We start from the raw sequence: 19,278 nt of genomic DNA, 5'->3' as shown, positions 1-19,278 counted from the left end.
TAGCTGGGATGACAGGCTTGCTTCTGACTTTTTGATGGGTAATTGGAGGTAAGAGTCTCTTAGGGGCCTGAGAAAGTGGCTCAGTGAGAGAGTGCTTGCCTAGCATGTATGCATAAAGCCCTGGGTTCCAATCTTCAGTACCATATAAACAGAAAGTGATAAGGTGATAGGCTTGAGCAAAAGAAGCTCTGGCACAGTGCTCAGACCCTGAGTTCAAGCCTCAGGAATGGGGGGGAAAAAGTCTGTTAGATATGTCATTCCATGATAGCTTCAATCCACAATTCTCAGATTTCACCTCCTTAGGAGCTAGCACTCAGCTCAAAGTTATTTTCTCATAACTGAAACAAAAAGACAGCTGTTGAGGTATGCTAAATATGTGCCCTTCTCTGGTCAGTGGCCAGTTGGGAAATATGCATACCATATCCAGGTTATCCCAGAAGAGACAGGCAGAGGAGCTGCTATGTTGCAGTCCAGCCAGCCACTGTGCAGATGTGATCACTGTGAAATCTTCCACTCAGGCAGGGGACACTGATTCCCCTTTCCTCATGCATATCTTGATGGATTACCCAGCATCCTACTTCCTATTCTGAGCCTCCCTTCCAGCTTCTCTCAGCCTCATTTCTCTGGAAGTAGCACTCTATGCATGCTCTTCTTTTGCCATGAGCAGGACATGGACCCCTTGTTGGAAATTCCATCCTTGACGTCCTGGATGTAGATGAGGATTTAGCCTGACTCTTCCATGGAGCTGGCTCTTTCCCCTGATCTGTCCATCCTACCACTCACCAATTCCATAGTCCTCAGGGTTCCTCTGGATCTCTTGGTATTCATTTTAATCATTTGGCACTGGATGTCAACAGAGCATCTACTTGTAACAATTATTTCTCCAGGTGTCTGCAGTGGACAGTATTGAGAGGGTTGTTGGCTCAGTTGTTCCACACTGGTGGACTGAAACAATGTGGTTCTTCTTTATCCCAGGGGCTTGTGATGTTCATAATTGCAAATCAGACCCCTGGCGACCATGGTGATACTTGGCATGTCCTGGGTACTGACAGGCTTGCCCTTCCCCTTAGTTCTTAGCCACATTCAGGTATCTTGGGGATGCTGATCTCCGAGATGGTCTTTCTTCTGTGGTTACTTTCTATTTAGGCTTTTAAATTCTACTTTATAGTTGCAAGTTCTTTTTTGGGGGGGGCAGTCCCAGGCTTGAGCTCAGGGCCTCAGCACTGTCCTAGGACTTCTCAAGGCTAGAGCTCTACCACTTGAACCTCAGCACCGATTCCAGCTTTTTTTCCTATGTATGTAGTACCAAGGAATCGAACCTGGGTCTTCATGCATGCTAGGCAAGCACTCTACTACTAGGCCAAACTCCTGGCCCAAGTTGCAAATTCTTAACTGGAAACTTGAGCCCTCTCACAATTTAGCTCATGGATAGGAGTCTACTGATTGGGATTTTTTTTTTCCATTGTCCTGGGGCTTGAACTCAGGGCTTGTGTGCTATCTCTGAGCTTCTTCATGTTAAGGCTAGTGATCTGCCACTCAAGCCACAGTGCCAATTCTGGCTTTTTCTGAATAGTTTAGTAAAGATAAGAGTCTCTGGGACTTTCCTGACTGGACTGTCTTTGAACTGCGATCCTCAGAAATATTAAGGAAGCTGAAATCTGAGGATTATAATTCAAAGTCAGTCAGGGCAAAAAAAAAAAAGAAAGAAAGGAAAAAAGTCCCTGTGAGACTCTTACCCCCAAATAACCACCCAACATGGGAAGTAGTGCTATGGCTCAACTGGCATCCTTAACCACAAAGAGGCTCAGGGACAGCACTCAGTCTCTGAGTTCAAGACCCACATGGAGAAAAAGAACAGGGGAATAGTGTCTCATGCCTCCTACTCCATTATGTTGCTGATGTCAGTCAATATTTCATATTTTATCCTTTCTAATGTTATTGTGTCTAGCACTTACTTTCCCACTCCTAAAAGATAACAGAAACACCCCTTGACATGCAGAGTTCTGACACAGACAGTAGAGCCTCACCCTCCACTTAACTTGCTTGGCTGGTGCAAGTAAGCTCACTTGAGCTATCCTTCTAGACAGGCTTTTTTTTTTTTTTGTGGGTCATAGGGCTTGAACTCTGGGCCTGGATGCTGTCCCTGAGCTCTTCACCTCAAGGCTACTGCCCTTTCCTTGGCATGGGGGTTGTCCCTGAGCTCTTCAGCTCAAGGATATCACCCTCCCCCTTGATCCACAGCCCCACTTCCACTATTCTAGTGATTAATTGAAGATAAGTGTCTCACAGTCCCTAATGCCTTGGCTGGCTTTGAATAGAGATCCTCCAATCTCAGCCTCCAGAGTAACTAGGATTACAGGCGTGAGCCACAGCGCTGGACTTAGACAGGCTTTTTGCTTGAACTTTGGAGAGAGAATGTCAGACTTTCTCATCTAGAATTTTTTTTTTAATGCCAATCCCGGAGCTTGAACTCAGGGCCTGGTTACTGTCCTGAGCATTTTTTTTTCCAGTTCTAGGTCTTGAACTCTGTATCTGTGCACTATCTCCAAGTTTCCTTTGCTCAAGGCTAACACTCTTCCGCTTGAGTCACAGTGACACTTCAGGCTTTTTCTGTTTATGTGGTACCAAGAAATTGAACCTACTGCTTCATGCATGCTAGGCAAGCACTGTACAACTAAGCCAAATTCCCGGCCTGTCCCCAAGCTTTTATGGTCAAGGCTACCATTCCACTACTTGAACCACAGAGCCAATTGGGCTTTGCATTTTTTTTTTTTTTTGCCAGTCCTAGGCTTCAGCTCAGGGTCTGAGAACTGTCGTTGGACTTTCTCAATGCTAGAGCTCTACCACTTGAGCCTCAGCACCACTTCCAGCTGTTGTCTATGTATTTGGTACTGAGGAATTGAACCTAGGTCTTCATGCATGCTAGGCAAGTACTCTACCACTAGGCCAAACTCCCGGCCCCCAAATTGGGTGTTTTTAGTGGAAATTTAGTGTAAAGAAGTCTTACAGACTTTCTTGCCCAGTCTGGCTTCCAACTGTAAACTTTACGTCTCAGCCTCCTGAGCAGCTAGGATTATAGGTGAGAGCTGTCTGTAACTGGCTGTCCTTTAGCTTTTTCACTCAAGCCTATTGCTTTACCTCCTGAAGGCAAGAGCTACACAATGCTGAAAATTCATTTCTCCATAGCACAGAGACGTCTGTGTGCAATGCCACCCCGCTAAGACACTGCCTGCTGCTGTCAGTGACAGGTGGCACTGGAAGGGTATAATAGCAGAACCCATATATGGTAAGAGCAGGTGTAATTATGACAGAAAAAAAAATAATGGAGAAGCTGAGCATGGTGGTACATACCTATAATTCTAGCTACGCAGGAGACTGAGATCTGAGAATCATGGTTCAAAGCCAGTCCGGGCAATAAAATCCGTGAGCTTCTTCTCTCCAATTAACCACCAAGAAAACTGGAAGTGCTGCTGTGGCTCAAAGGGCAAGCTGACTCCACTCCCCGAGACTGGCTATTGGCGGGTGCGGCTGTGGAATGGGGACAAGTATGCAGCCACCACCACACCTTTTACCCCTTTGCACATCAAGGTGAAGCCCAAGCGAGTGGGAATATTCCTAGACTATGAGGCTGGCACACTGTCTTTTTACAACGTCACAGACCGCTCTCATATCTACACCTTCACTGATACTTTTACAGAGAAACTTTGGCCCCTCTTCTATCCAGGCATTCGGGCTGGTCGGAAGAATGCTGCACCACTTACCATCCGGCCCCCAACAGATTGGGAGTGACAGGTTGGCAAATAGGTTTTGTTGGGATGCGGCAGGGTCAAAAGCTATGGGCCTTCATTCCTGTATCCTGCTGGAATCAGGCTTGGTGTTTGCCAAGTTCCAGCTCTGAGCCATCTTGGAGGAGCACCCAGGCGGTCTCTGATGGTTTGAGTAGAGGAATAGGTAGGCCTGGGCTGCAAGACAACACAGCCGCGTCTCCCCCCCATGGGGTGGGGGACGGGTTCCCAGGGAAATGTAGCCCTGCTGCCCGCCAGGTTTTCTATTGCACAAGGACAGGTCAGGAAGGATGGAGAGGTTTTTGCAGAAACAAAGACGTTCAGGAGAGGGTCCAACTTGCCCAAACAAGATGAAGCCGAAACCTTTAGTGGTTTGTTTAGTTTTGTTTTATGGTTTTGGGGTTTTTTTTGTTTCGTTTTGTTTTTGATCCAAAAAACTATTCCATTTTGTTCCTTGAGGAACATTGAAAAAACATAAAGGACAGTTGCTGTCATAGGTCTAGAAGTTAAGCAGTTGGTTTTTTGTTTGTTTTTTTCTGAAGACAGAGGCTAAGCATCAAGAATGTTAAAAGGACTATCAGGGAAAAGTGCTAAAGGACCATAATTCTAGAAACTAATGAAGCAGATGGAAATGTGTTTGATCTTATTCCCAGGGTAAGGTTGTCATTATGAGTAGGATTGGCCAGAGGAAGGGAACAAGGAACATAGGGAGAAGGAAAGAGTAGGAAGAACTCAAGAGTTTGCTTCTTGTCTCCCTCCTTACAATTGGTTATCTCCAAGAAGTTGCTTACATGGCTCCTCTGCTAAAGGGAAATGGAGAAGGTCCTGCTAGATACATCTACCCTTCCACAGCTTTCCCAAGAAAAATTGATAGAGTCAGGTATTAGAGGTAAGAGGTATGTTTACCTAAAGCCCCGAAAGAATGTCACTAAGTAACTACTTCGAGTTGTCGGCCCTGATACCTGGCTTTGGTGTCTTAGGAAGGAAGAAAAGAAAGGAGGGATGGTTATGGAGTCTAAGTGAGTCTTTCTCACTCTAATGAATGGGTTGGTTTATATAGGGAAGGACCAGATAGGCAACTTCCTTTTTCCTGTGAGCCATTCGACCCAGAGCTGAGTCTTCACAACAGCCTTTTGCCTGTTTGTTGCCGTCATTCACCTAGTTCTCCATTCCCCTTTACTGAGAATGTACATCATTTTTTTATCTTAGGCCAAAATAAATGACCTGTAGGGTACATACACTGTCAAAAAAAGGTAAAGTGATGCATGTCAAACCAAACTAGACTTGGATTATCTGCTGCTCTGAAGACTGAGACAAGAAACTGCAGTTTATTGAGGGCATTGAGCTCCTCCTACCACCTCAACAGGACTTTGTCCACTCTCCTCCTCTTACCTTTGTGCCTTGACTGTGGTTCTTTGCGGCAAGATACTTTGGTTGTTATAAAACAATATGAACAAAGGATCCACTGAAGTGATCTCCGTGTTGTGTGATAATTTGATAATGGCCTTATGATAAGAACCTCTTGAGTATGAAAAATACATACTAACAGGCTTTCCCTTCAGTGCGTGATGAGGTCTGGGTGGGCCTGGGAAACTAAATTTTACCCACATGCTTCTCATTGAGATCTGAGAACACTTAGGAAACGTTATACTCGGGAGCCTTAGCTAATTTCCTTCCAGTGGGTTGGAGGCCTGCTTCTCTACCCAACCTGGCAGGAGGTCTGCAGTGGGAGAGAGAGCCTTAATTTCTCCTGATTTATGCTGCCCTTCATATCTCAATTCAGTCTACTTCTTTCAACCCCAACCCTTCCATTCCCCAGCTTGCATCCTGCAGCTTCTGACCTCAGGCACTGGTAGTCATTAGCTGGGGGTCAGGACAAACGGGATCGATCAACCCGGAAGATTCCAGACTGAGAAGTGGATGACTGTGTGGCTTGGGTTGAGCTGTGTGGTTAGTAAGGGACTGTTGACAAGTTTAACAGGGTTTTTGTTGTTGTTTGGTTTTTGTGAGTCATGGGGCTTGAACTCAGCCTGGGCGCTGACCCTGAGTTGTTCAGCTCAAACCTACCACCCTACTCTTGAGCCAAGCCCCACTTCCCGTTTTATTTGTTTCTTTTTCTAGAGGTTAATTGGAGATGAGTCTCAGGTCCTTTTTATGGCCGGGCTGGCTTTGAACCTTGATCCTCAAATCTCTGCATCCTGAATAGCTGGGATTACGGGCGTGAGCCACCGTGCTGAACCTAAGACTGGGAGTTAGAAATTATTCATTAGCAAGTGAAGATCATCTGTTTCATGGCCAAGATGTGTAATACTAAACATGTTTCTTTGCTAAATGGAATTTGTAAGGTGTTAGGTGATAAAAGCTCTTGCAGGGGCCAGGAGTTTGGCCTAGTGGTAGAGTGCTTGCCTAGCATGCACAAAGACTAGGGTTCAATTCTTCAGTATCACATACATAGAAAAAGCTGAAAGTGGTGCGGTGGCTCAGTTGGTAGTGCTCTAACCCTGAGAAAGCCCAACAACAGTGTTCAGGCCCTGAGTTCAAGCACTGGGCAAAAAAAAAAAATTTTTTTTAATCATACAGGGAGGAATAGGGTAAGTAGAGGAAAGTTTATTGGGGTATGCTTTTGGGCAAACCCCCTGTTCAGGACCAGAGGGGTTGCACCTGGTCTGATTGTAAGAGGGCTTTTATGGCTGGGGTAAAAAGCAGAACTATTGCCAGGCACAGTGGTGCACACCTGTAATCTAGCTACTGAGGAGGCTGAGATCTGAGGATTGCAGTACAAAGCCAGCCTGGGCTCTAAAGATGGGAGGACTTACCTCCAATTAATCACTAGAAAACAGGAAGTGGGGTTGGTGGTAGGCCTTGAGCAGAACTGCTCAGGGACAGCGCCCAGGCCCAGAGTTCAAGCCCCATGACCCACCAAAAAAAAAAAAAAAAGCAGAACTGTTCAGTAGAAATTCTTACGCAGACAGTTCCTGATCAGTGAGCTGGAGATTAGGGAGGTAGTATTTCTTCTGTACAAGGGAGTGGTTTCAGGCTTCCTCCCCTTTCCCCAGAGGCCTGACAGAAGTAAGCTTCTGTCTTCTGAGGGCCAAGAGCTCTCTCCTCCATCTTTGTTCCGCATTCCATATTATTTGCTCTGATACCATCCTTTCCATTTTCACCCCTGCAGGCAACAGTACTTTCTGTGTGCGTGCCTGCTTGAACGTGGCCTGAATGCTCTCCCTGAGCTTTTTCCTCAAGGCTAGTGTACCACTACTTGAGCCACAGCTCCACTTCTAGCTACTATTAGTTTATTGGAGATAAGAGTCTAAAGGCTTTTCTGCCCTCACTGGCTTCAAACTGCCATCCTCAGATCTCAGCATTCTGATTAGGAGTACAGGGATGAGCCACTGGAGCAGGGCAGCCAGTAGTTAAATTAAAAAATAGCCAGTGGCACACCCCTGTAATCCTAGATACTCAGGAAACTGAGATCTGAAAATCAAGGTTCAAACCCAGCCAGGGCATAAAAGGACCTGAGACTCTTAACCTCTAAAACAACGTGAAGTGGGGCCTTGCTGCATGGGTAGGGGGTAACCTCGAGTTGAAGAGCTCAGGGACAATGCCCAGGCCCAGGGGTAAGGGTGGTACCCTTGAGCTGAAGAGCTCAGGGACAGCGCCCAGAGTTCAAGCCCCATGACCCACAAAAAAAAGGACCATCAGACTGTAGATCTTCCAGGAACCTGCCTTTGGCTTTCTAGGCATGGGATGGGGGATAGCTGTATGTAAACTCCAGTTTAGCTGCATGAAGAGACTAGATTTCTATCCTGGAAATACCAACAGCTTTAAGATCCTCTGCTACTGTGCTAGACTCTCTAGTCTCTGCTTCATGTGACTATAATAGTGAGGACACCTGGAAGGAATCCAAAGTAAAGGGGGCCTGTAATGCCCGGGGAGAAGGTGGGGAGGGAGGGAGTTGAGTTTATAAACAGGTGGGGCTTCGGGCAAGAGTACTACATTTCCCAGGAGGCCTAGCGCGGCGGGGTGGGCGGGGCCTTCACGTACATCCTCCATCCGCGCCATGGCGGGATCGGTGAAGGACCGGGAGGCCTTCCAGAGGCTCAACTTCTTGTACCAGGTGAGCCTGTGAGGGTAGCGTGGGAAAAGGGGGTCGGTGCCGTCGGCCCCGTAGTGACCGCTCGGCATCCCCAGGCCGCGCACTGTGTCCTAGCGCAGGACCCGGAGAACCAGGCCCTGGCGAGGTTTTACTGCCACACGGAGAAGACCATCGCCAAGAGGCTCGTCCTGCGGCGGTGAGAGGCTGGCGCGGGCCGGGCCCTGAGCGGGAGGGTGGGCGGCGCCCGGCCGGAAGCGCCACGACCGCCTTTGCCTGCACCCCCAGGGACCCCTCGGTGAAGAGGACAGTGTGTCGCGGCTGCTCCTCCCTCCTCATCCCCGGCCTCACCTGTACTCAGCGCCAGAGACGTGAGTGCTGCTTCCGCCCAGCTCGCAGGACTGGGCCTTTCCGCCCCTACCTGGTGCATGGAAAATTCACCGTGCCCGAAGAGGAGACTCACGCACAGTGACCATTGCTCACCAAGTGTCAAGTTTCTATTTGTCAGATTCTAGCTTCATCATTGTTTAAGAACAAGTTGGTTTATTTTTGTTATTCCTAGGGCTTGAACTTAGGGCCTGGACGTTGTCACTGGGCTTCTCTAGGCTGTTAGTACTTTGACCCACTTTACCTGGTGGTTACTTACTTAAAATGAGATAAGAATCTCATGAGCTTTCCTGCCAGATCTGGCTTTGAACCCTGAGCCTTAGATCGCAGCCTCCTGAGTAGCGAGGCATGTGAAACCAGCACCAAGATCAAAAATAATTTAAGTAGTGTAGAAAAAAATAGGCTTTCATTAAAAAACTAGATTGTTTCTTTCTCAACAATATTGAAGGGGTTCATAATAAACACAGGAATTCCCAGCAAGAGAACTGCCTGGCCCTCAAAAAATGAGGATCCCGATGAGCTGGGAATGCGGGTTAGTGGTAGAGTGCTTCCCTAGCATGCATGAAGCCCTGAGTTCGATTCCTCAGTACCACATAAAAAGAGAAAGCCAAGTCAATCACGGAGACTCACTCCTGTAATTCTAGCTACTCAGGAGGCTGAGATCTGAGGATCTGAGAGAGCCCGGGCACTAAAGACCAGGAGACTAATCTCCAGTTAACAACTAGAAAACGGGAAGTGAGGCTGTGGCTCATGGGCTAGAGGGTAGTCTGGAGCTGAAGAGCTCAGGGACAGCCCCCAGGCCCAGAGTTAAAGCCCCATGACCCACCAAAAAAGAGAGAGAGAAAAAGCCGGAAGTGGCACTGTAACTCCAGTGGTAGAATACTAGCCTTGAGCAAAAGAAGCTCAGGGACAGTGCCTAGGCCGTGAGTTCAAGCCCCAGGACTGACAAAAAGAAAAAGAAACACCGGGAGTTTAGCCTAGTGGTAGAGTGCTTGTCTAGCATGCATGAAGGCCCTGGGTTCGAGTCCTCAGTACCACGTACATAGAAGGAAAAAAAAGGGAGCAGAAGTGGTGCTGTGGCTCAATTGGTAGAGCTCTAGCCTTGAGAAAACCCAGGAACAGTGCTCAGGCCCTGAGCCCAAGCCCAGAACTGGCAACAACAACAACAAAAACAGAAAAGAAAGAAAAAATGAGGCTTCTGGAGGCTGGAGTTTGAGGTAGCCAAGGGCAAGAAAGAGGTCAGGTTACAGAGGAATACACCAAACAGATCTTGAAGAGTCTACTTAAGATATTTGGAATTTATCTTTATAGAATTATAAGAGATTGATTAAAAATTGCATTCCAAAGAGAAGTAGGCATCTGATTCTTACAGAAAAACCGTGGAGGCAAAACTGGTGCAGGCCATTTTCTTTTCTTTTCTTTTGCCAGTCCTAGGGCCTGAACTCACAGCCTGGGCACTGTCCTTGGGCTTTCCTAAAGGCTTGCACTCTACCATTCTGGCTTTTTCTGTATATGTGGTATGGAGGAATTAAAACCCGGTCTTGGTACATGCTAGGCAAGCACTCTACACTAGGCTAAACTCTGGCCCGATAGTGCAGACCTTTTCTACCCAAATCTGGGCACTCTTTCTTTCTCCCACTTTCACCCCAGGCCGCAGGGGACAGCGTTGGACAGTACAGACCTGCCTAACGTGCTGGCGCAGCCAGCGCTTCCTCAATGACCCCAATCATATCCTCTGGGGGGACCGGCCCGAGGCCCAGCTAGGGAACCAGGCAGGTGAGTCGTGGTAGGAAAAAAAATGGGGATATCCCAGGGGAGGCATGGATGTAGAAAGACACCAAGGTGAATCTGGTTAGTGTAAAGAGTGCTACCATCTTAGAGAATTAATTGTGCTCTCATTCTGCTCTTCTACCCAGATTCCAAACCACCACAGCCCATGCCAAACCCAGCCCCCCTTCCCAAAGAGAAAACACAGCCTGAGGCTGCTGCAGTCTCCAGGGATGGATTTTCCTCACCTCCACATAAATAAAGTTGAATTCTCTTTGCAGGATTCTGTGGTTCTGTTCAGTGGGCATTTCAGCTCAATTTCCATTCTGCTTTTTTCTCTTTCTGTGTGTATTTCTAGTTCACTGTCAAACCTCTGCTTCATCCTCACATCACTGTCCTCCACAAGGCAGGCAGATCCCAACTTCCACAGGCCATTTGGTCCCATGAAGCAGCTCCCACTTCCAGAGCACACAGAAACATGGGGCTTGAAAGCTCACCTCGAGAACTCACACTTGTGATCCTAGAAACTCAGGAGGCTGAGATCTCAAGATCTGAGTTTGAAAGCCCAGGCAGCGAAATCCATGAAACTCATTTCCACCCAACCACCAAAACGCCAGAAATAGAGCTATGCTCAAGTAGTAGGGTGCCTGCCTTGAGCAGAAAAAGCAAAGGCACTACGGGCAGGCCCTGTGTTCAATCCTTATTGCTAGAAGACATCAAAGTACTAGATCTCAGAAAGGAGACAAAGTGGCCAGGAGTCCCACAGAAACCAGACTTGTAATAAATTTTGTCTAAGGTCTAAGGGATAGCCTCAACCATATGACTAATAAACAGTAGGAATGGATGGAAGTGGCGCTGTGGCTCAAGGGGTAGAGGGCTAGCCTTGAGCAGAAGAACTCAGGGACAGCGCCTAAGCCCAGCTTCAGGTGCAGTGGCTCATGCCTGTAATCCTAGCTACACAGGAGGCTGGAATCTGAGGACTGCAATTCAAAGCCATCCAGGGCACAGAAGTCCATGAGATTCTTATCTCCAGTTAGCCAGCAGAAAATGAAGTGGTGCTGTGGCGCAAGTGGTAGAGCACTAGCCTTGACTTAAAGAGCTCAGAAATAGTACCCCAGCCCAGAGCTCAAGCCAGCCAAAAAAGAAAAAAAAAAAAATCCATGCAGTGGCAGAGTGCTTCTAGGTGAGTAGGGTTCTTTTTTTTTTTTTTTTTTTTTTTTTTTTTTTTTTGGTGGGGCTTGAACTATGGGCCTGGGTGCTGGACCTGAGCTCTTCAGCTGAAGGCTACCGCCTTCCTATTTTCTCCTTCCTGTTTTCTCGTGATTAACTGGAGATAAGAATCTCACAGTCTTTAGCGCTCAGGCTGGCTTTGAACCTTAACCCTCAGCTCTCAGCTTCCTGAGTAGCTAGGATTACAGGCTTGAGCCAAACGCCCAGGCAAAGCAGAACTTCTTTTTCCTTTTTTTTTTTTTTTCCTCAATTGTCCTGAGGTTTGAACTCTGGGCCTGAGTACTGTCCTTGGGTTACTCAAGACTAGCACTCTACCACTTGAGCCACAGCACCACTTCTGGCCTTTTCTGTGATTGTGGTACCGAAGAATCAAACCCAGGGCTTCCTGCATAAGGCGCAAGCACTCTACCATTAGGCCACACTCCCGGCCTGTGAGTAGGGTTCTTTAGTGCTGGGCACAAGGAACAACTTTGCCCCCAGGCCTCACCATCATAGATCCACTAAAGAATTTTAACTTGTCACCAGTCCATTCCAGTTTCTTGTCTGTTCACACACACAGTGACAATCAGCAAAAGTCCCATCTCTTCATGGGCTGCACACGTACGCACATGCGCTTACACATACACACACACACACACACACACACACACACACACCTGCTTATCTCTGTAGACCCTTGCAGCCTAGGACCAGGCAGATTTCTGACTTACCCAGAGCCTGGAATTGAAACTCCCTCTCAGCTTTGATTTAATAAAATATGTCTTTGGCTCTCATTGCTCATTCAAACCTTAAGCACTTTTCTGGCAGACTTGTTGGATTCAAGACAAGTGATACCCAAGAAGAGATCTAAGAAATAGCCATGTGCAGCAGGCATGGTGGCTCACGCCTGTAATCCTACCTACTCAGGAGGCTGGGATCTGAGGATCATGGTTCTAAGCCATGCGAGGCACAAAAGGACCTGAGATTCTTATCTCCAATTAACCTCTAGAAAATGGGAAGTGGGGCTTGGCTTGAGGGTAAGGTGGTAGCCTTGAGCTGAAGAGCTCAGGGATAGCATACAGGCCAAGTTCAAGCCCCAAGACCTACAAAAAAAAGAAAGCTATGTGCACGCCACAGTACCAATATAGGTTACCTTTCAAGCACAGCCAAGTCAGAAAAAAAAGACTTATTTCAACCCTACTCCAGGCCAATTAATGCACTAGAGTGACTAATTTGACCTTGAGCCTTGTGTCTGGCAAGAGAATTCCAGCAATACATGAGCATTGTAAAGATGGTATGAAAATTTGTAGCAAGCCAAAAATGGGCAAGATGGCCCCTGCACACAAGATGGCAAAGGTCAACCCACTGGGTGCCCATTGTTCTGTCCAGTGGGAGGGGGGATGTGTGCAGCTCCTGAGGATGAGAGGTGCAGAGACAAAGGAACACGGCAGGGAGCTTTCCATGCTTGTGGCCTGTGACCCTCCTCCAGAAATTTTCCAATCACTTCACCAAAATATCCAATGATGGGCCAAAGATGGATGCTGAGAACCCCAGGACCATCAGTGACGGGTGAGAGGTGAGACACAGACCTCAGGGAAACCAGCTGCTCCCAACAGCTTGAAGAACCTGAAGGAAAAAAACAAACTGGTACCACCCAACAGAGAAGAATCCAAGTTCCCTAGCAAAATCATGGCTAAGTCGTCCTCTACTGCAAAAATCTCAGAAGGAGCCAGCCCAAATCACCCTTGATCCTCATCCGAACTGATGGCGGGGCCAAAAGGAGATACCATTTAGAAAGAAGATCAACTATATTTAATCCACTGGGTTCTCTATGGGAAGGTGATGAGTTTGTTCATCAGATTATTCACTTCAGCCACCAAAGATTACTATCCACACCAGAATCCACCACTGCAACATCAGTCAAGAGCCGAGGAGCCATTAGCCATGACACCCTTAAACACACATGCAGGCCTGCCTTGACTGTGTCAAAGGCTTAGCAGTGTATTTGTTCCTTTTTGACAGACTACAACCCTGAAGATCCTGTGGTTGGAAACACAGCCACTCTATTTTACCAACAGAGCTGAATATGACAGGAGAGCCAGAGAGGGGACTCAGGGATACATGACATAATTGACATGATTTGTATACCGTGAAGGAACCAAAGGCATCTTCTCACTGTACTGTAATATTTTTTTTGCCAGTCCTGGGACTTGAACTCGGGGCCTAGGCACTGTCCTTGAGCTTTCTCAAGGCTAGTTAGGGCTCTAGCACTTGAGTTACAGCACTATTTCCAGCTTTTTCTTTTGTTTTTGGTAGGGGGTTTGAGCTCTGGGTCTGGGTGTTGGCCCTGAGCTCTTCAGCTCAAGGCTACTGACCTACCCCTTGACCCACAGCCCCATTTCTCATTTTGTAGTGATTAATTGAAGATAAAAGTCACTGTCTTTAGTCTCCAGACAGGCTTTGAACTGAGATCCTCATATCTCAGCCTCCTGAGTAGCTAGAATTACAGATGTGAGGCACCATGCCTGGCATTATTTCCAGCTTTTTCTGTGTACTCAGGAATAGAGCCCAGGGCTTTGTGCATGCTAGGCAAGCACTCTAACACTAGGCCACACTCCTGACCCTATGTTGCCAATCTTTATACCCTTTACAATATGGGTTTCTCTGTGTGTGTGTGTGTGTGTGTGTGTGTGTGTGTGTGTGTGTGTGTGTGTGTGTGTGTTTTATACTAACCCTACTCCCTGTTTTTATCCTTAGGAGTTTCACTCAAAAGGTAAATCTCATCTAGAGTAGAACTTCGTTGCTGTAGAATAGTTTTTATTGAAAATGTCTACCGGTAGGGGGCACCAGTGGCTCATGCTTGGAATCCTCTCCACTCAGGAGACGGAGCTCTAAGGATCAAGGTTCAGTTTGTGAGACTTTTATCTGCAATTAACCATCAGAACTCAGAAGTGTGGTAGAGTGCCAGCTTAGCTTTAAGCAAAAAAAGCTCAGAAGGGGCTAGGTATGTGGCTTAGTGGTAGAGTGCTTGCCTAACATGCATGAAGCCCTGGATTTGATTCCTCAGCACTACATAAATAGAAAAGGCTGGAAATGGCTCAAGTGTTAAAGCACTAGCCTTGAGTGGAAAAGCTCAGGCATTGCATAGTTTACACATTGATTTCAAACCCCACAACTCATCTCCTCCCCCACCCATTCCTCCACTCCCTCCTCCCCCCCCAAAAAAGGAGGAAGAGAAAGGGCAAGGAACCAGTGTTTGAATCAGCCAGTAGATCTCAGGAATAAGGACCTCTTCTTGTATGCTGTTTGGCCCTGAGGCAAGTAAAGTTAAGGAACAGAGTCGCACTTAAAGATCCAAGCCAGCGTGGAGCACGTTTGTAATCCTAGCTACTCAGGAGCCTGAGATCTGAGGATCAAGACTCAAAACCAGCCCAGGCACAAAAGGACCTGAAACTCTTATCTCCAATTAACCTCTAGTTAGCTAGGCTCTGAAGTCAAAGTATCAGTGCAGTTAAAGCACTCTAACCAGCTGGGCACAGTGGCTCACATCTGTAATCCTAGCTACTCAGGAGACTTGAGATCTGAGGATCTTGGTTCAAAGCCAGCCTGGGCACTGAAAACCAAGAGATTTTTATCTCTTAGTAATCACTAGAAAACAGGAAGTGGGGCTGTGGCTCCAGGGGTAGGGCAATAGCCATGAACTGAAGAGCTCAGGGACAATGCCCAGGCCCAGGGGTAAGGCAGCAGCCTTAGCTGAATTGCTCTGGGACAATGCCCAGGCCCAGAGTTCAAGCCCAATGACCCACAAAATACACTCTAACCCAGACATTTGAAGGTTAAAGTGCTGCAGGCCAGGCCTCTGGGAGAGCTAGGGGCTAGTCCCTGCACTTCCGTATCCCACATTTCTTCCTTTTTTTCCATTTAGACAGGGTCTCATTATGAAGCCCAGGCTGGATTGGAACTCTCTCCCTCCGCCCGCCCCTCCCTCTTTTTGCCACTCCTGGGGTTTGAGCTCGGGGGCCTGGGCAATGTCCCAGGTTCTTTTGCTCAAGGCAAATGTTCTACCACCTGAGCCGCAGCACCACTTCTGCCATTTTCTTTGTGTGTGGTACTGAAGACTCATGCATGGGCTTCATGCATGGGAGGCAAGCTTTCTACTACTAAGTCACATCCCCTGGCTTTGAACTCTCAATCCTCCTGCCTTCACCTCCCCAGTACTGGGATTACAGCAAAGTCCCATTACATCTGCTGACATACACATGCTTCAGGATCCTGCCCCGGTCTTGGTGACAGTTCTGGATACTTTCAGTCAAGCCCAGAGCTAGCTACATATTTCTGTCCTGGTTTGCATGCTGGCATCTCACAGAATGTTTTCTCCTAGGCAGCAAAGGATGAGACATTTTACTAAAACTCGAGGTAAGCAGATCTTTTATTGATTCTCCCCTCACCCTTTCATGGTCTCTCTCTGTGTCTCTCTGTCTCTCTCTCTCTCTCTCTCTCTGTCTGTCTTTTACTGGGACTTGAACTCAGGGCCTCTTACAAGCTTGCTTGCCCAGTTGGCATGACTCACTACAGCCACAGCACCAGCCCAGACTTCCTATGGCTTAATTGAAGATGGAATCTCTCACACTTCGCTGGCCAGGCTGTCTTTCAACTATGATCCTCGGATCTCAGTGGCTAGGATTACAGGTGTGAGCCACTGGTGCTAGGAGGCTAGTTTTCCTGTAATCTCAGTAAGATATCCTTCAAATAAACAACTTCACATAAAACAACCATTTAAATACTTTTAGTGTGTACAATCCATCATCATTAAGTAATTCACAAAATTGTAAAAAAAATAAATCTTACTATATAGCTTAAATTGTATTAGTATAGTATAACATAATTTTACATTGACATGACTATTTTTTTGTCAGTCTGTGGCTTGAACTTGGGGGCTGGGTGCTGTCCCTGAGCTACAATTACTCAAAGCTAGGCTAGCTCTCTGCCACTTAAGCCATAGCTTCACTTCAGCTTTTTCTAAGTAGTTGAGCTGGGCCCCGGTGGCTCATGATGTAATCCTAGCTACTCAGGAGGAGGCTGAGATCTGAGGATCAGGGTTCAAAGCCAGCCCAGGCACTGTAGTCCGTGAGACTCATATCCAGTTAACCACTTGAGTGCTGTGGCTCAAGTGGTAGAATGATACCTTTGAGCTGAAGAGCTCAGGGACAGTGCCCAGACTCAGAGTACAAGCCCCATGACTGACCCACTCCCAAAAAAGTCTTACAGACTTGGGCCTGGAGTGTAGCATAGTGGTAGAGCATTTGCTAGCATGGATGAAAGGCTGGGATAAATTGCTCCATACCACATACATAGAAAAAGCCAGAAGTATGGGGGTTGGAGGAGGGAAATGGGGACCAAGACATGAGAAAGGGTAGCAATGTATGTGAAGTAATACACCTTCTATCTGGTGAATATAATGTAACCCTTCTATTAATTACAATAAAAATATATGAAAGAAAAAAAGAAAAAGCCAGAAGTAGTGCCGTGGCTCAAGTGGTAGAGCACTAGCCTTGAGAAAGCTCAAGGACAGTGCCCAGGTGCTGAGTTCAAGCCCCAGGACAGGCAAACAGAGAGGGGGGAAGGGAGGAATGAGCCCCTTGGTGTGCATTGCAAGCTGGAGAACAAGGACAGCCCCAACCACTTCTAGTTCTTTACTCTTGTTCTGATTCTCTTTACCTTTCCTTCCACTTCTCAGCATCCCTGGGACCTCTTGTACATTCTTAACTAGTTTGGATTTAGTACACTGTGTGTGTGTGTGTGTGTGTGTGTGTGTGTGTGTGTTGTGTGTCTGTTAGCATGTATTTTAAATGTTGCTTTGTGCTTATCTAGTTGTACCCAGTTGAAGCTCCAGCTTCCTATATCCTAGGAGCTGTGTCTGGATCTGTCCATGGTTCTGAAGAAATAACCCATTAGTTCTCACTGACTTTACAAATGCATTCTTGTCATGAGAACTTACCCATAGCTGTGAACTCCACACTGAGTACTCCCAAGGCGAGAGCATCTGCTCATGGTACAGTCCTTCAGCAAAGGGGAAGAGTAACAGCCCAGAGCACGGTGTCTTCATATGCCCTCTATGAACAGCCAGCACAGAGCACGCTTCATTACAGTGAGAAGTTCATCTTCACCTCTGTAGTCAGAAAGGAAGTCCAGCATGACTGTAAGCCTCATGAACAGGTAGGATTACAGGGATGAAGCACTGATACCTAGTTCATCTGAAGTTTTATTCTATCCAGAGTTAACCTTAATTTCAACAAAGCCATACCTGTACATTTGGTTTTGCTCTTTTTTGTTGTTGTTTGTTTTTTTGTCAGTCATGGGCCTTGATCTCCAGTTCTAGGTGTTGTCCCTGAGCTCTTCAGCTGAAGGCTACCACCCTATCCTTTGAGCCCCAGAACCACTTCCAGTTTTCTGTCATGAATTGGAGATAAGAGTCTCTAGGCATTTTAGTGCCCTGGCTGCCTTTGAACCTTGATCCTCAGATCTCAGCCTCCTGAGTATATAGCATTACAGGCATGAGCCATCACACCCAGACACATTTGACATTTTATATTATGTACAATATATGCTATATTATCTAGTAATATCTGAATATAACTAGGTATAAGGATATGTTTATGTTTATGCATATGCATGTCTTTAAGGTCTATGGAAAGTATATGGTATTGTGGTTTTTGAGCTTGGTTTGTCTCACTCAGTATGATCGATTCCTGTTGTATCTGTTTTCTGCCACATGGCATGATTTTACATTTTTTTGTGGCTAGGTATTATGTATGTGAATATACTAATACATTTCATCTTCTTTATCCATTCGCCTGTTATTGGACCTCCTACCTGATAAAAGTTTTTCATTATTGTAAGAAGTAGAAACATGGACATGAAGGTAATTTTCTGGTATATTGATTTACTCTCCTTTACATATATCTTTCTCTCTATATATATGACCTCTATTATACTTTATTAAACCAGAGTGGGCTCCACACAGTTTACCTGAGAATCAGTTAAAAGGGGTCACATATTTGTTACTGCATTTTGTTTTTTCTGGGAAAGTACAATACAATCTAGTACTTTCAAACTGGGATAAGGCCAATAGACACCCCCAAACTTACACAAAGTTCGTTTGATGAGATAAAAGTGAGTGTAAAACTAACCATACACAGAGGAATAGATACAACAAAGGTTGTATTTCCCCAAAGATTTCCAAGGAGCAAAGTTCCCATTTTCAGGGCTGCTCAGCATGGCTGCTCAGTATTTGGTCTATTATGGGGCTTGAACTCAGGACTTGGGTGTCCACTCTGATCTCTTTTTCTCAAGGTCACAACGCTCCCTATTTAAGAGGCTAATTGGAGATGAATTTCATGAACTTATCTACCTGGGATGGCTTTGAATGGCACTTGCCAGATCTTGGCCCCTTCCTTCCTTCCTTCCTTCCTTCCTTCCTTCCTTCCTTCCTTCCTTCCTTCCTTCCTTTGTTTTCTCCTCCTCCTCCTCCTCCTCCTCCTCCTCCTCCTCCTCCTCCTCCTCCTCCTCCTCCTTCTTCATCTTGTTCTGGTGCTTGAACTCAGGCCTGAGCACTGGCCTAGGGAGTTCTCAAGATTAGAGCTCCACCACTGGAGCCTCAGCACCACTTCCAACTTTTTTCTATGTATGTGGTACCAAGGAATCAAACCCAGGTCTTCGTGCATGCTAGGCAAGCACTCTACCACTAGACCAACATCCCAGCCTAGATCTCAGCCTTTTGAATAGCTAGGACAACAGGCATGAGAAACCAACACCAGGCTGCAGTGCTTATTTCTATGATTCTAAATCCATAGCAAAACCAACAATGAGAAGCCTGCAATTTTACTGCCATCGTGTGGTCGAATATGGAAAGTACAAGCCTGGAGAGATGAAAACTGTATTCTAGGAAATTTGTGTTCATCCTGCACTGTATCATAATGGTCTTTGAACATCTTCTTGGACATCATAAAAACAATGTCAGCTGAATACTAGTGGCTC

The 19,278-nt window shown here is 46.5% G+C and overlaps 1 protein-coding gene and 1 long non-coding RNA gene across 2 annotated transcripts; both read left to right on the top strand.

Annotated features, from left to right (window-relative positions):
• Positions 1-3,494: 3,494 nt before the first annotated feature.
• Positions 3,495-5,259, top strand: LOC150047966 (uncharacterized). Its single transcript, XR_016539234.1, has 2 exons — positions 3,495-3,792; positions 4,995-5,259. It is a non-coding gene; the product is annotated as an uncharacterized LOC150047966 (long non-coding RNA).
• A 2,558-nt stretch (positions 5,260-7,817) lies between these two features.
• LOC150047965 (ribonuclease P protein subunit p21-like) lies at positions 7,818-10,315 on the top strand. Its single transcript, XM_090355339.1, has 5 exons — positions 7,818-7,902; positions 7,977-8,077; positions 8,167-8,249; positions 9,916-10,041; positions 10,182-10,315. The coding sequence occupies exons 1-5, from the start codon at positions 7,846-7,848 to the stop codon at positions 10,292-10,294; spliced, it is 480 nt and encodes a 159-aa protein (XP_090211465.1). The 5' UTR covers positions 7,818-7,845; the 3' UTR covers positions 10,295-10,315.
• The last annotated feature ends 8,963 nt before the right edge of the window (positions 10,316-19,278 follow it).

This window comes from Megascapheus bottae, chromosome 22 (genome assembly GCF_031878675.1).
Source record: "Megascapheus bottae isolate mThoBot1 chromosome 22, mThoBot2.hap1, whole genome shotgun sequence".
NCBI classification, from domain to species: Eukaryota; Metazoa; Chordata; class Mammalia; order Rodentia; family Geomyidae; genus Megascapheus; species Megascapheus bottae.
Note: the sequence above shows the minus strand (reverse complement) of the source record. Positions and strands in the feature narration are given on the sequence as shown.